General features: G+C 52.0%; 1 protein-coding gene across 1 annotated transcript in view; it reads left to right on the forward strand.

The window, feature by feature from the left end:
- The first annotated feature begins 2,125 nt into the window (after positions 1-2,125).
- The window catches only part of SIN3B (SIN3 transcription regulator family member B), a 37,049-nt gene continuing 23,221 nt past the window's right edge, over positions 2,126-15,953 (forward strand). The window contains exons 1-4 of the mRNA XM_082652391.1: positions 2,126-2,224; positions 3,499-3,652; positions 10,217-10,417; positions 14,549-14,692. Coding sequence (XP_082508517.1) covers positions 2,202-2,224; positions 3,499-3,652; positions 10,217-10,417; positions 14,549-14,692 — 522 coding nt within the window. The 5' untranslated portion in view covers positions 2,126-2,201. The remainder of the gene's footprint in view (positions 2,225-3,498; positions 3,653-10,216; positions 10,418-14,548; positions 14,693-15,953) is intronic.

Below are 15,953 nucleotides of genomic sequence, written 5' to 3' on the forward strand. Positions count from 1 at the left end.
TCTCTCCTTCTTCCTCCCATTCATCTGCAGCCCAACAACACTGGTCTTTTTTTTTTTTTTTTCCTTTTTTTTTAAGTTCTTCAAATGTGCCACACTCTTCCCCACCACAGGGCCTCTGCACAGCCATTCCCCCTGACTTTCATGGTGAACACCTACATATCCTTCAGAACTCAGCTAGAATGGAAAGTTTCCTCTGGGAAGCTGTTCTCATCCCCTGCTAGTCTGGGTTAAGTCCCTCTGGTGGCAGAAGGTATTTTCCAAAAATGGTCATGGCAATATTTCCTATCCTCCATGCTATTCCAGGACCTGGTCACTCACCACATTCTGGAGTCTGTCGGCCCTTCTCTTGAATTTGGGAGGGCAGGGCCTCTCACTGTTGTGGCCTCTCCCGTTCCGGAGCACAGGCTCCGGACGCGCAGGCTCAGCGGCCATGGCTCACGGGCCCAGCCGCTCCGCGGCATGTGGGATCTTCCTGGACCAGGGTACGAACCCGTGTCCCCTGCATCGGCAGGCGGACTCTCAACCGCTGCGCCACCAGGGAAGCCTTCCTATCCTTCTTGAAAGACTGATGACTCTGTTAGGGTAAAAGCCTTGTCAGTTTTGTTCACCATACTACTCCTGACCCCTGGCAAATGATGCACTCATCGCCAATGGGCGGCCAACTCAGCTTTCCTGCACCACTTCACCTATAAAAAGAGATACCAAATAAAGATGATGTGCAAGAGACTGTGGATGGCAGAGGAGAGGTCGGGTAGCTTCTTGAAAGAGAGGACATTTGGGTTGTAGTTTGCAGGATGTGTAGGCTGCTTTCTGTGTAATGAAGAGATAGAACGGGGCTTTCGGCAAGGGAAATAACATGTGCTGATGTACGGGGCCAGGAAGCAGCCAAGCTAGGCAGACATTGACAGGAGGTTCTGCACAGAGAGAGGGCAGCTTGCTTGGGTGGAAAATTCTGCAGGAACAGGTTTCTAAGGGCCAGGTTTTTATTACCTTCAATGCTCCATGTAGGTGCTTAGATTTCATTCACAAGAAATAGGAAGATCTTGGAGATTTGGAAGCAGCTGTTGAATGATCACAGTTCTTGATAGCACTGGGACTGGAAAAACTGGTTAAGAGACTCCCGAACTGATCCAGTGGGGAAGTGATGGGATCAGGACTAGAGAAGTGAAGATAACAGGATCAGGACTGAGTCAAGAGCAATTTAGCAAAAGTTCACCCTAGGGCCCTGTATTAGGGTGCTGTGTGCCCATATCCCGTTGTTACATCAACCCTATAAAGCAGGGGTCCAGAACACTTTTTTAGTAAATATATCAGGCGTGTAGATCTTAGCATCTGTCGCAGCTATTCACCCTGCTGTTGTAGCACAAAGATAGCCGGAAATGACCGGTAAACGAGTGGGCGTGCCTGTGTTCCAGCAAAACTTTATTTTACAGACACCGAAATTTGCATTTCATAGAATTTTCACGTGTCACGGAATAGCCTTCTCCGATTTTTTCCAACTTTTAAAATTGTAAAAACCATTCTGAGCTTGCTTGTGGGGCCGGACAAAAGCAGGCAGCAGGTCTTGCTTTGCCCACACGTGGTATGTAAAGCGTTTTAGTAGCATTTCAGTTTTAAGGGTAAGATCCTACAGGGAACCTTCAAGAAGCCCCGCCTTCCCTGGCGTCACCAGGCCAAGCCCCTCAAGGGCGGGGCCAGCGCATGCGCGGCCGGGCCTCGGGCGGGGGCGGGGCGGGCCGCGGCTCCGACTTCCAACATGGCGCACGCTGGCGGCGGCGGCGGCGGCGGCGGCGGCGGCGGCGGCGGCGGCCCCGCGGGCCGGGGGCTGAGCGGCGCCCGCTGGGGTCGCTCGGGCTCTGCGGGCCACGAGAAGCTGCCGGTGCACGTGAGTGGTGGGCCAGCCCTCGCTGGGAGACCCCTGTCGTCCAGCCCCCGCAGGCCGGCGCCCCCCACCGGGCCCCGCCCGGCCCTCGGCCTCCCCTCCGCGCGGCCCCGGACCCCCGACTCCCCACCTCCGCCCCTCGGATGCCCGGCCCGTCCCCCTCCCGCCGGGATCCCCGCTCCCGTCCCCTCCTCCGCGGACCGCGGCCCAGCTGGACCCTCCCCCCTCCCCTCAGGTGGAGGACGCCCTCACCTACCTGGACCAGGTGAAGATCCGCTTCGGCAGCGACCCTGCCACTTACAATGGTTTCCTGGAGATCATGAAGGAGTTCAAAAGCCAGAGGTACCAGCGGGGCCCCTACCCGTCCCGGAGGGCCACCCTGGGCCTCAGTCTCCCTGAGCGGGATGGGAGCCCCCAACTCCGGCTGCCCCTCAACAGGGTGACCCCTTGTGCAGGTTGTCGAACTTCTGGGAGCCTCAGTTCCTTCTTCCAAAAAACGAGACGGAAAGGTACCCCCTTGTGGAGCTGTTGCGGGGATTCCAGGAACGAGGGCAGTGATGGGGTGCGGCAAGTGAGGCAGTCGAGCAAGCACAGAGTCGGATCCTGTCTTTACTCAAAATGTTGATTTTTTAAAAGAATTTTGTTCGTTGGGGATTTTTAAAAATTATTTTCGATTTTTTTTCAAGCACTGCATGAAAATGTTATTTATCTTGATTGTCGAATATTGTCGCACTCTCTTAAATCTTATCCCCAAGGTGAGTGCCTCACTTGCCTCACCCCAGTGCCAGGCCTGCTTGGAAATAATGCGCATAAAATGCTTAGTAAGGAACCTGGCACTTAGAAGGCCTTTAAAACACATTAGCTGTATTCATAGGCACAGAATCAGGAGGGTTAGAGATAGACCGGGGACCTCCCGATAGATAGTGAGCTTGTTTGACAGGGGCTCACTGAGGCTTAGAGTGGGCCAGCGGTTTGCCCAGATCCACCTTAGGAGCAGAGACAGGACCAGAGCTCAGTCCCTCTGACTTAGATTCTAAAGTGTCACATCCCCACTGTGCTGCTTCCCCCTCTGAGGAAATACGGAAGGGCCCGCCTGGTTTCCTTCCACAAGCATGATGCTAAGACCTTGGCCCTGACTGAAGCCCTAAGGGAGACCCTGTCTCTCCCCTCAGATTCTTAGCAGCTTTCATACTTGCAGGGCCTTTGACATTTATACATTATAGTCACTTGCTGGGAACAACTCCTGTGTCATGGTCTCCTAATTCATGTGAAATGAATCTGTCTCCCCTTTAGAGGGCTTTAACCTTCTGTCACTGTATGGAACCCAGGACCTGCAGCTGGCTGTCCTGACATTTTCAGAACCTAGCACATGAGCTTGCAGTGTTTCGGGAGCCGTGCTGTGTACATCTTCTGTGGGTTTTGCCAGGAAGGCACAGGGAGCCCAGGCCCGGTTGCCTTGGCAGTGGATCGCCGTGGGCAGAATCACGCCAGTCACATTTGAGGGTGCTTCATTGTCTGTTGAGGAGCTCGTGCCATGGCACGGGTAAGGGAGGAGTCGATTCTGCTTTCAGTTTGCTTCCCGAGACGCTTCTGCCCACTCTCATTCTTCGTTCCAGCATCGATACTCCTGGAGTCATCCGACGAGTGTCGCAGCTCTTCCACGAACACCCTGACCTGATTGTTGGATTCAACGCTTTCCTCCCTCTCGGGTACAGAATAGACATTCCCAAGAACGGCAAGTTAAACATACAGTCGCCTCTGTCAAGCCAGGTATGCCGCTGCAGTGGTTTGAGTGATCTGGCCTTAGCACAGCCCACCGTGGTACTCAGATACGCAGGCCGGACAGCGTGGCTCGTGTATTTCACAGCTGGAAAGCTGGTGAAGAGCCGATCTTTTTCTTAAAATGCGTCTAGCAGAAATCAGAATAGATTGAAACGCCTACATGGGCAACCTCTGCATCCCAAACTGATCCTTTTGGCGTATTTAAATCAAGAGCGGATGTGTCTGTGTGTGTCAGGGAGGCATTCTCCTGACACAGTTGTACGTCCAGTCAAAATAATTGCGTCCACAGTCACGGAGGTCTTGGTTTGAGGCTCTCCCCCCGAGCGCACTAGGCAGGCCACGCTTGTAGTTGGGCCTGTGGTCCCTCTGATCACCCTCGGTGCCACCCACAGAATAAAGCGGTGGAGATGCATGTGTGACTAGACACGTTTATTGTTGCTGTGCTTCATTCACCTGCCAGCAGGATCACTGACCGAGCTCAGGCTTGTGGCTTTGGTCCCTTCTTTCTCGAGTGACAGGTTGCTGCCTCTTCTATCTATGCAGTCCCTTCTTGTGTTTGCTCACCAGATCCCCTGAGAAAAAGAAAGCCTGTTTGAGCTTTACTTTTATAAGGTAACGGTTGTCTTTTTCTCTCCTCGGCCCTGTTGCCATTTAGGGCATAACCCTTTGCTGCGGGGGTGCTGTCTAGGGCATTGTGGGGTGTTCAGCCGCATCCCTGGCCTCCACCCGCTAGGCCCTCACCCAGTCAAGACAGCCAAAAATGTCTCTAGACATAGCCAAGTGTCTCCTGGGAGCAAAAATCACAGCATTGAGAAGTGCTGGTGTAAGTGAATGAGCTCTTTCAACCTCCTCCATCTTGCCCCAGGGGTTTTTGCAGGGAAGGCAAAAATCTACTCTGGATGCATTTTGTAGGTTTCTCCTCTGATGATAAAGGAGACTGTAGTTTCCTATCAATTAGGGAGTCAGGATTTGAAAAGAGAGCAGTGAGAGGCAATGTGGCAGTGGCTGGTCCCTCTCCGAGGGGGGCTGGCACATAAATTCTGCCTTTTCTCTGCACAAGGCAACCTCCACCGTCAGAACATTGTCTCATTAAAGCCGAGGAGTGCACCTCAGTTTTAAAAAGGAACTTGGAAGCCTTCGGCTACTGAATTCCAAAAGCTTCCATTTCATGTTTGCAAATGGAGCCCCAGGAGCCAGAGGTAGCGCTCCTTCCTCCAGATGATAAAAGCCTTAGCGGAGATTAATCTTCAGAACAGTCACGGCTAGGGGAGAAAAGCAAGCTCGTTTGCAGGAGCGTGTGCAGGAGCACTTTGCTGAATCTGAAGCGCTGCGTAAACACTGGGTGTCATTACCATCACTTGTTAAGAAAGAGCTGGAATCCAAGGCCTAAATTGCACTCCACGTGTGGAATTCGCCTTCTCAAGCCCTGTTGGAGTAACTGCTCTTGGGGCTGGATCTCCACATGAGCCTCACCTTCCCTTAAGTAGCCAGAAGGCCCCTGCTGCTCCACACACAGCTTCAAGGACTATTGGAGAGACAAGGAGACCGGGCCAGTCTTGTCCGCCCCTAGGGGATTTTGTGACTGCAGGTCTGTTAACTTGAAGACGGGCTTGATGAGAACTTTCCCTTGATAGCTGCCTACCAGGGCTTTATGGTCTCGCTGCAGCCTGGAAACAGCCATATGTAGGACCCCTTCCTCAGGGGGAGAGGTACGTGTCCTTCGTTCCCTCGGGACACGTGCCACCCACGTGGTTTAAGTCACATCCACGGACCTGCCACGTTTCCAGCCCTGCTTCACGCCAGGCGCAAACGCAATGTCTTCTCACCTTCCTAGAGTCCTTCCGAATCCACAGTAGAACTTTATGGGGCTCCCTACTCGCCAGTGCCCTGGTGATTTTTTTTAAATTGGTTTTTCTGGCTTCACTATTTTGAAGTATAGCTCCGTGTGTGTGTGTGTGTGTGTGTGTGTGTGTGTGTGTGTGTGTGTTTCCAGTTTTCATCTCATCATGTATCCTGTCAACTATAGACAAGGAAGGAATAGTTCTTAGATGCTGAGGAAGATAAATAAGTCCTAGCCTGTGGGGAGCCTTTTGTGCAGGGTTTCTCAGCCTTGGCACTGTCGCCACTGGGCCCAGATCGTTCTTCCTTGTGGGGGCATTTTGTGCTCTGTAGGGTGTTGAGCAGCATCCCTGGCCTCCACCCACCTGATACCAGGAGCGCCCCCTCCCCCAGGATGACAACCTGAAATGTCTCTAGACATTGCCACGTGTCCCCTGGGGGGCAGAATCGCCCCAGTTGAGAACACTGATCTAAAGGGAAGATAGACATGTGCCATGATGTGGGAAGTGTGGCCAGAGAGGGGCCGGGGACCGTGGCAGGAAGAACGTCCCCCTGAATCAACATCTTTTAGGATCTGGTTGGCCTTAGTTGTAACGCCACCTCCTCAGAGAGTCCTCCACTCCCATCCCCAAGTCATTTTCACAGCACCCCGTTTTATATACTTCAAAATAACATAGCAAAGCTAAGAAATAGAAAATCCACTGTTTCTTGTTGGTTTGCCTTCCCTGGCAGACTGAGTCCTCCAGATTAGACAGGAGGGCTACGTCTGTCTTGTTCACGACTGTCCCTGTTCCGGGACGTCAGAGGGACGGGACACTGGATGTCGGTGGGAAAGTGATGAATCTTGGCTGCTGGGTCTTGTTCAGGGTGGACCCTGCCTCTTGGGGCCGGCCTTCTTGTGCTTGGCTGGGACGACGGCTGCTTGGATGATAAGTAAAGAGATAAACCTTGAGGTGCAGCTTGTAATTTAGTGACCCCTTTACGTTCAAAGGGAAGCCGGCTGTCTTCCCTTTGGGAAGGGTCATTCGAAGTTCAGTCAGTTCCTGGGAGGTTGCCTCTCATGTTTGTCTTAGTCACCCATGGAGCAGGTGTAGGCCACCTCCTCTGTGCCAGGCGCTGAGGTTTGTTCAGAGTCCTGGCTCTCAGGGCGCTTGCATGGTTGAGGTGGGGACTCACGTGAGACACATATGGACAGATGTGAAGTACAGGAGGGAGTCCAGTGCTGCAGGTGACAGACAGCAGGGGCCAGGCCTTGGGAGGTCCCGTGGGCAGAGGCTGAGTGAGGGGAGCAGGAGCCATGCCTGTGGCCCCCCGGGGAGTCTTCCTGGTGGGGACATAGAGGCCTGAGGTGGGAACGAGTGGGTGTGCCTGAGAGACAGCCAGGAAGCTGGTGCGGTCAGAGCCCGAAGCAGAGAGTGTAGGAGAGAGAGCCAGGTGCGTGGGAAGCCAAGGGAAAGTTCTGGAAAGGCTTCTCTGGCTGCTGTGCCAGAAGTGGACTGAGGGGGCAAGAGCGGATCTGGGAGGCTAGGGAGGGGCGTGGGAACCAGTTGGAGTGGACGGTGATGTGGGCCAGGGGTGGGTGTCAGTGAAAGCGAGAAAAATCAGTGAGATCACCAGGGGTGATTCCGGGATGCCTGAGTCTCTGGGTGAAGGCAGCACCTGCTGGGATGACATGGGGGTGGGCCGGGGGGCTGTTCTGTGTTTGGAAAGTCCATCTGAGGCATGTCTTAAATATCTGGGTGGAGCTGTATATGGGCACTCAGATGGACAAGTCGGCCATGTAGGGCGCTTATCAGTATCTAGGAGGCATTTCTAACTGTGTCTGGTTGAGGCCACCCACAGCAGGCAGAGAAGACAAAAGCATGGATTGTTCTAGAAAGTTTAGACCAAGGGTTGGCAAACTGTGGCCCAGGGAACAAAGCCAGCTTATTTTTGTATGGCTGGTCATTTTTACATCTTTCAGATTACTTAAAAATTTTTTTTAAATTGTGGTGATATTTACGTAACATAAAATTCATCATTATGACCATTTTAAAGTGTCCAATTCAGTGGCTGTTAGTGTATTCACAATACCATGCAACCACCACTACTAATCCCAGAACATTTCTATGACCCCAAAAAGAAACGGTACTTCCCAATTCTGCCCCCACCCAACCAGCCCCTGGCAACCACTAATCCACTTTCTGTCTCTGTAGAGTTTCCTGTTCAGGATACTTAATATAAATGGAATCATATACTATATGTCCTTTCGTGTCTGGGCTTCCTTCTCTCAGCATGTTTTCGAGGTTCATCCATGTTATACCAGAGCATCATTCCTTTTTAAGGCTGTATAATATTCCACTGCAGGTATGGACCGCATTTTGGTCATCTGTTCATCAGCTGATGGACAGACACCTAGGTTTTTTCCACCTTCCGGCGATTGTGAACACTGCTGCTGTGAACCTGCATGTACAAGGATTTGTTTGAACACCTGTCTTTGGTTCTGTGGGTGGATACCTAGGAGTAGAATTGCTCAGTCACCTAGTGACCATGTTTAACTTACTAAAGAATCGCCAGACTGTTTGCCACAGCAGTTGCACCATTACTGTCCGGCCTTTTGCCGAGCCCTGGTCTCCAGGGGTGCTTCTCCCATCTTGTCACCGTGACTCACTCCAGGGAATTGGAAGAGGCACATTGTGCTTGAGAATGCCCCCTCGCAGTGGTGGGGAGGGAGCTCCCCACAGCCTCCTCTGAAGCAAACCTCGGCTCCGAGGCTGCTCAAGGGCTGCTCCCTTCCCCCTGCCCCTGTCCAACTCCTTCCAGCTCCTTCTGCCGCCAAGCCTGTGTACCATGAAGGAACATGAGCACGGACTTCTGTGAGCTTAAGCAAAGGTAATCAGGAGCAGCGTCCCCGAAGTGTCATAGAACAAATTCTAGTGCCAGGGAGAAACGGTGCTTAGAGTTGTGACTGCTCTGGATCTTTCGTGTCTGTGTTCCTCGGCTCAGACTTCCTAGAGTTGCCTCTACACCCGCTGTCATGGGCTGAATTGTGCCCCCACCCCCAAATTCATATCTTGAAGTTCTAACCCTCAGTATCTCAGAATGTGACTGTATTTGGAGATGGGGTCTTTACAGAGATAATTTAGGCAAAATGAGGCCATTAGGATGGGCCTCAATCCAGTCTGACGGGTGTCCTTATAAGGAGAGGAAATTAGGACACAAGGAGAGATCCCAGGGATATGTGTGCACAGAGGAACGACCCTGTGAGGACACAGCGAGAAGACACCCGTCTACCAGCCAAGAGGCCTCAGGAGATACCAACCCTGCTGGCACCTTGATCTTGGACTTCCAGCCTCCAGAACTTCAAGGAAATAAACGTCTGTCACTGACGCTGCCCAGTCTGTGGTATTTGTTGTGGCAGCCCCAGCACGCTAGTAGACCCACTCAGGTACCTGTGGGTGTGCCTGGCGGAGGTGTCTGTTGTGATGACAGTTCTGCAGCAGTGGGCAGCAGTGTGCCCGGTGTCCCCTGGAGTCTAGGGTCAGCTGTGGGTGCCAGAGGCGGTGCCAGGCGCCACAGGGGATTTTATCCTTCATCGGTCCATCTGATCATCCCCAACAGTGGATGAAGCCCACTCTGTTCCAAGCACTGTTCCAGGCACTGAGGATATAGCATTGACCAAAATAGAATCCCTGCCCTCCTGGAGTTTGCCTTCTGATCAGGGCTGGGGAGAGAATAAAATAAGTAAAATATGTTTCCTATAGGAAGGTGATATGTGCTGTGGAGAAAAACAGAGCAAGAAAGAGGCTCAGAGTGCTGGGAGATAAGGGTCATTTTATTTTGGTGCAGGATGGTTCTGGAAGACTCGCTGAAAGGTGGTGTGTTAGCAAAGACCTAAAGCTGAACCCGAAGGATCCCAGCCTGCCCGAGACCCAGTTGGGGACCTGCAGGATGCCCAGCCGTGGTCAGTGGCAGAGGGAGGCCGCCCTCAGGACCACACACAAAATTCCAGTTTAGAAGCATAAAGATCACCTCCTTTGCGGGGTGGTCCTGTCCCACTGTGCATTAAGATTCCGACTTCCCAGGAGAGAGGTGTATGTCTGTTGTTTATTTTTATTGGTACTGACAGAAAAGCACATCAGTGGAGAGCATGCTTGATGACTGCTCAGGGCCCATCTCTCTTCTCTCAAGTGACTCGCCCCAGGCCTAGCACCAAAAGTCCCGCAGCCCTGGGCAACCTGGACAGTGGGCCCCCCTCACCTGCAGGGTCCCAGTCTCATGCCTGCTGACAGCTGGTGCTTTCACACCTGAAAACAGTCTTGCTGAAATGGGCTGGCCAGAGGTGTGGGAAGACTTTACTCTGCTCCAAAAAGGATTAAACAATCCACTCTTTGTAAATCTCTCCCGAATGCTAATTTCTCCAAGTGTATCGAGTGTGCCTCTCAGGTTCATGTTCTTTGAATCTGTTGGAAGGATCAGGCAGACATGAGTTCGTGAGACTCTCCCAGGAGCGCTCAGGCACTCAGAACGCCGAGGTGGGGCTGTCTCTGGGGGCCCCCTCCCTGCTTCTCTCTCTTCAGGCCCCCAGAAGTAACCTTTTTCTGCGTCGACGTAAAAAACTTGGCTCTGTGCTAAGTTTTGCCTGTTCTTGCACACTGTGGCTCAGTCTGGCGTTTCTCACAATCTGTTCCCAGTGCCGGGCCCAACAGTAACTCACTGTTGTACTGTTGTCAGGAGAATTCACACAACCACAGCGACTGTACAGAGAACGTCAAGCAGCAGATGCTATATAAGGAGGACAAACCGCAGGTGCCCTTGGAGTCAGATTCTGTGGAATTCAACAACGCCATCAGCTACGTGAACAAGATTAAGACCCGCTTTCTAGATCACCCAGAAATCTACAGGTCATTCCTGGAGATACTGCACACTTACCAGGTAAGAAGCCGTAGGTCACACTTCTTTGTGGGTGTTTGTGGCATCATCCAGTATCAGGTGCATTGGAAACATTCAGATTTTCTAATCTGAATTCATGAAATCCTGGAAAATTCTGATTAGCTCTTTTTTTTTAGCATTAATCTTTTTTTTTTTTTTACCGTGGTAAAATATATATAAATACAAAACTTAACCAACTTTAAGTGTACCATTCAGTGGCATTAAGTACATTCACGTTGTTGCACAGCCATCACCATCATCCATTTCCAGAACTTCTTCATCTTCTTCACCTGAAACTCTGTCCCCATGAAACACTAACTGCCCCTTCCTCATTTCCCCCAGCTCCTGGCGCCCACCCTTCTGTCAGTACTTTCTGTCTCTATGAATCTGACTCCGATAGGGACCTCCTAGGGGTGGAATTGTACAGTATTTGTGCTCTGTGCCTGGCTTGTTTCACTTAGCGTAATGCCCTGAAGGTCCATCTGTACCGTAGCATGTGTCAGAATGGCCTTCTTTTTAAGGCTGAGTAATATTCCATTGTACGGCTACGCCTTATTTTCTTTATCCATTCATCCATCAGCAGACACTTGGGTTGCTCCCACATTCTGGCTATTGTGAATAATGCTGCTGTGAACATGGGTGTACCTGTTGGAGTTCTGTTTAGGTTTGATTTTAATTTGCCCCTTGAGGCCCCTCTGCACCCTCAATAGGAAACACACATTAGAGGATTAAAGAAGAACCCAAGAAGATAGTTTTCTTTTTATAAGATGGCTTAGTTATTGTTTAGACAATAAACTACCCTTTATTTATGCTGATTACAACCGGGCTTTGTGCCAGGTGCTGGGTCGGCAGGGATGAATGGTTGCTGTTGCTTAGGAGTTCAGTTTAGACGTGGAGGAAACTTGGAAATGATTAGGGTGGACTGGAAGGACTGTGTGTAGGACAGGTGTGTCAGGGTTGAGGGCTGCTGACCCCATAGCGGGTTACGGAGAGGATACTCAGGTTGAATCTTGGCAAATCAGTCAGAACCGTCAGTCAAAAGGTGGACTCTCGGTGCTGGGATTGGCCTGTGCAAAGGCCCAGGGGCCAGAACAGGCAGCTGGCTTCAGGGGACTTAGCAGGAAGTGTAGGCAGGCGGGTGGCAAGGGACATCTGTGTCATGCAAGGAGTTCGGATGTCATCCTCACCCAGACATGGAGTTTCTGATACCTTTTATTTTTCTAAGCAGCAGAACCCACTTTTGAAAATGAAATCTTCTGCACATCCTTGATAAGTGAAATTAAAACATGGGATTCTTTTTAGCATAAATGTTTAGGATCAGATTGATAGCATTTGCTCCCTGTAAACGCACTGGAACTGTTTCAATACTCTAAACGTGTGTGGGCAGTGGTGCCAGTGACATGCTTGGTCCTGTCAGCCTCATGTCCAGTGTCTGCACGGTCCTTGTACGGCATTGAGAACTTCCTGCTTCTCACAGATAAGTGGTTGCAAGTGGCAGCTGTGAACATCAGTCTGTGTGGAGGGGTGATGTTGTGATCATGGGGGTTTATGGGCTCTTCACAGATTCCGTGGGGTCACCACATCTCAGGGGCTGGGAGGATCGTTAGAGGGAAGGCCAGCAGGTATCTGTTGTGTTGATGGGAATGGGGGGGGGGAGTGGTTTGTTGGCGTGTAGAGAAGTGAAAGTGACTTATCCAAGGTCCTAGCAAAGGGCCACGGGTTGATTTGGAGAAAGCGTGAGGAAGGAAGTACGGCTCAGTGTTCCCCAGTCAGAGCCACAGGGAGTTGGTTGAAATGCAAGCTGCCTGGGCCTCCCCTCAGAGTTGCTACCCCAGGTCCTGCCCAGCATCTGCTTTTTGAACAAGCCCCCTGGCGACTCTCAGGTTGCCTGTTTCTTCAAAAGGAGCTGGAAATCTGTATCTCTGTGTGAGTTCTTCCTGATTTTCGAACATCGATGCGGATTTTTAAAAGACACTGTGAGGCCAAAGCAGCAGCTCTAGGGCCATACGTTACTGTTTTTTATCTCTGTTGGGCCTCAAGTCAGACCTTAGCTGTGCCCCCTGCCCCCTCAGAGCCCTTTGCCTCACCTCTCGGAACCTCGGGGTTCTAATCCATAAAACGGCTACAGCGCTGTGGGTGCTGACCCCAGTTAAATATGGTTAACCGAGGTCACTGACGCAAGCACAGTGCTTACCTCAGGTCAGCCATGGGCAACTGTTCCCTTTATACAACTTCGAACATCTGTCGTGTGCCTGGATGAGCACAGCCAGTTCTGCCCTGATGTCCCCCAAAATGACCGTGCTTTGCAAATAAATGCTCACCAACCACAGGTCTTATGGAAAAACGGGATCAGAGCGTGAGACTCAAAAACTGTGTCAGCAACACATTAAAAAAAGATAGGCACCTACTTGAAGCCGGTAGCGCCGTTGTACGCGCATTAAATGGCTAAGCATGTTGTGAATGTTGCAGCACGTCCGGCACTTGACCTTGGGAAAGACCTGAGTGTCATGTGTAGACATGGGTGTGGAAAGGTTGCAGCCTGCGGGTCACTGAGGTACCAGGAGCAGGTTTCCTAAAATGGGATGGGTTGTCACCCCAGAGGAGGGTCAGGCAGAGTGGCTCTATCAGCTGAGGGAGCGATGTTGGGGGCGTGTGTATGTCGGGGGTCGTGTATTACCAGGTGGCTTGGCTCAGCTGAGTGCACTTTTCCACATTCACCCCATGTTGCTCCTGGACAAAATCCTGCCTCAGCAAATGCAGAATCCATACCACGCTCAAATCATTCCCTAGTCCGTGTCCCAAACAGATCTGTGTTCAAAACAGGTGTTAGAGCAGAACTGACTCTCTCTGCAGGAAAATTCCCAGGAAGTGCGTCCCTAGGTCAGAGGATGTGCGCTCAGCACATGATCGTAGATGGCGCCAGGCTTCCCTCTGCCGGTGGCACCAATCTTCCTTTCCGCCTTGTAATGAGAGCGCCCAGTTCCCCACACCCTCATCAGAAATCACCAGTCCTTATGCAATCTGATGAGCAAAAATGCTGCGACGCTGTTTTAAATTGTATTTCTTCAAACATCACTGAGTCTGATCACTGTTTCATCTGTATAGGGATGATTTGTATTTATTGTCTGAGCTGAATGGTCTTTGTTTTCTTCTTTGGCCTTCAATTGTCCCGGTAACTTTGGTCAGGAGAGGGTGGAGGCAGTTTTTTCTCCCCCCAAACGGGTGCTCCGTGTACCAGGCTTGGGAAGTAACTTTGCTCAGGGTACATAGGGCCGAGAGGGGAGGGCGTGCAAAGGGCTCCCCATTCCTTGTCTCTTCCCCCTTCGCGGCTGTGGAGGGGGGATGTCGAAGCCCTGCTGCTGGGCGCTCTGGGAAGGCCCGACACCAGCGCCTCATGCTCTGTCATGTTCCTGGGTGTAAAGTTGACAGGGACTAACTTCTGATGGCCGACTTGAGTTGTGTTCGCTGCTTTCTGTCCTGCCGACCTGGGTCCTGTCTGGTCCTCATCTTGTTGCTTTAAGCTCCAGGTCAAGCCATCTTCCTTCCGGAGTCTTAGTGACTCTGGGGGAACAGGTCCTTTGACCTCTAAGTCCCTTCCCTTCCTTCTTCACCCTCTGCCCCTTCCAGACCCAGAGCTAGCTCCTCAGTCCCCTGCCCAGCAGAATGAGTCCCCTTGACCTTGGGAGGACCGTGGGTTCGCCACTGACCTTGCACTTCCCCAGCCTCTGCTCAAGGGTGCTTGAGGGCTGGGGTCAGGTCCTTCCATGACCGTCCCCTCCCACATCCCCTCCACACTCCCAGCACAGGCCGCATCCATGGCCGGGGCTCAGGCCGCGTCGTGCGGCAGGGTCAAGACTCAAGCGCACAGGCTGTTCTCCAGAGCAGGGGGTGGGGGAGGGGGGGAGTGGTTGGGGGAAGGGGGCGGGGAGTGGTTAGGGGACACCCGGAGGTGTCGGCAGGGCAGCGGGCTGGACCCCCTCTCCTGGTGGCAGCAGTCACGGGCTCTGCCAGCTAGTTTTCTTTCGTGAGTCATCCCTCTGTCTCCTCCACAGTGGGATGCCTGAATGTCACAGCCTAGGGTGCCTCCTGGTTCCTTGGCTAACGACTCGTTTTCCCTCCCCTGAAAATCGGCAGAAGGAGCAGCTGAGCACGAAGGGCCGTCCGTTCCGAGGCATGTCTGAAGAGGAGGTGTTCACCGAGGTGGCCAACCTCTTCCGCGGCCAGGAGGACCTGCTCTCCGAGTTTGGACAGTTCCTGCCCGAAGCCAAGCGGTCCCTGGTGAGTACAGAGCACCGATGCCAGTCTGGGGCCACGTTCTCATCGGCCAGAACCCCCTGCCAGTGCAGCCCCCAGGCCAGGCCAGGTTTATCCACTCCCCAGACACACTGGGTTCCCTCAGAAGCCACAGCCAGTGCAGACATGCATGGGCCCCCAGTGCAGGCTCCACCTCCACGGGGAGCTGGCGCAAATCCTCAAAAGGGCTTCTCTGGACAGACAGCAGCCAGGTGACGAGGGCTGGTTGGGAGGCAGAGTGTCTTCCCATGGAGACCTGCCTGTAACCAGGTCCTTGTGGCAGGGTACGGGAGGGGTCAGTCTCACTGCCTACCCCCCTGGAGGGACTGGGTGGAGGCTTGGCAGTGACTCGGGGTGGGAGTGCAGAGAGCTGATAGCGGAGGAGGGGCCTGCGATGGGGAGGTTGGGGGCGCAGACTGCACTGTCAGCCTTTCTGCCTTTGCTGTGGACTGAGGCCTGCTGATCTGCCCTTTCCATTTCCTCTTTTTTTTTTTCTATGAACTTATGGCTTTTAAAAAAAAAAAATTGAAGGAAAATTCACGTAACATAAAACTCACCATTTAAAAATGTACATTTCAATAGCATTTAGAATATTTAAAATGTTGTGCAGCCATCACCCCTCTCTAGTTTCAGAACATTCCCATCACCCCAAAAGGAGACCTGTCCCCATTAGCAGTCACTCCCCATCCCCGCTCCTTAGGTTCTGCAACCACCAGTCTGCTTTCTGTCTCTGTGGATTTACCTGTCGGACGTTTCACGTGGATGGAATCGTGCAACGTGTGGCCCTTGGGTTGGTGTCTGGCTTCTTTCACTCAGCATCATGATTTGAAGGTTCATCCATGATGTAGCACGTGTCATAACTTCATCCCTTCTATGGCTAAATAATAATTCCATTGTGTGGATGGACCACATTTTGTTCATCCATCAGTGGACACTTGGGTTGTTGCCACCTTTCAGTCATTGTGAATCGTGCTGTGAACATGCATGTACAATTTTTTGTTTGAACACCTGCTTTCAGTCATTTTCTGTCTATGCCTAGGAGTGGAGCTGCTGACTCATGTGGTAACTGTGTTAAACTTTTGAGGAACTGCCACACTGTTTTCCACGGTGGCTGGACCATTTTACGTTCTCACTAGCAATATACCAGGGTTTCAATTTTCCACATCATCACCAATGCTTGAGGCTTTCCTTTTTAAAAAAAATGTATAGCCTTTGTAGTTGGTGTGAAATGGTGTCTTATTATGGT

Source organism: Grampus griseus (assembly GCF_964374135.1).
Source record: "Grampus griseus genome assembly, chromosome: 3".
NCBI lineage: Eukaryota > Metazoa > Chordata > Mammalia > Artiodactyla > Delphinidae > Grampus > Grampus griseus.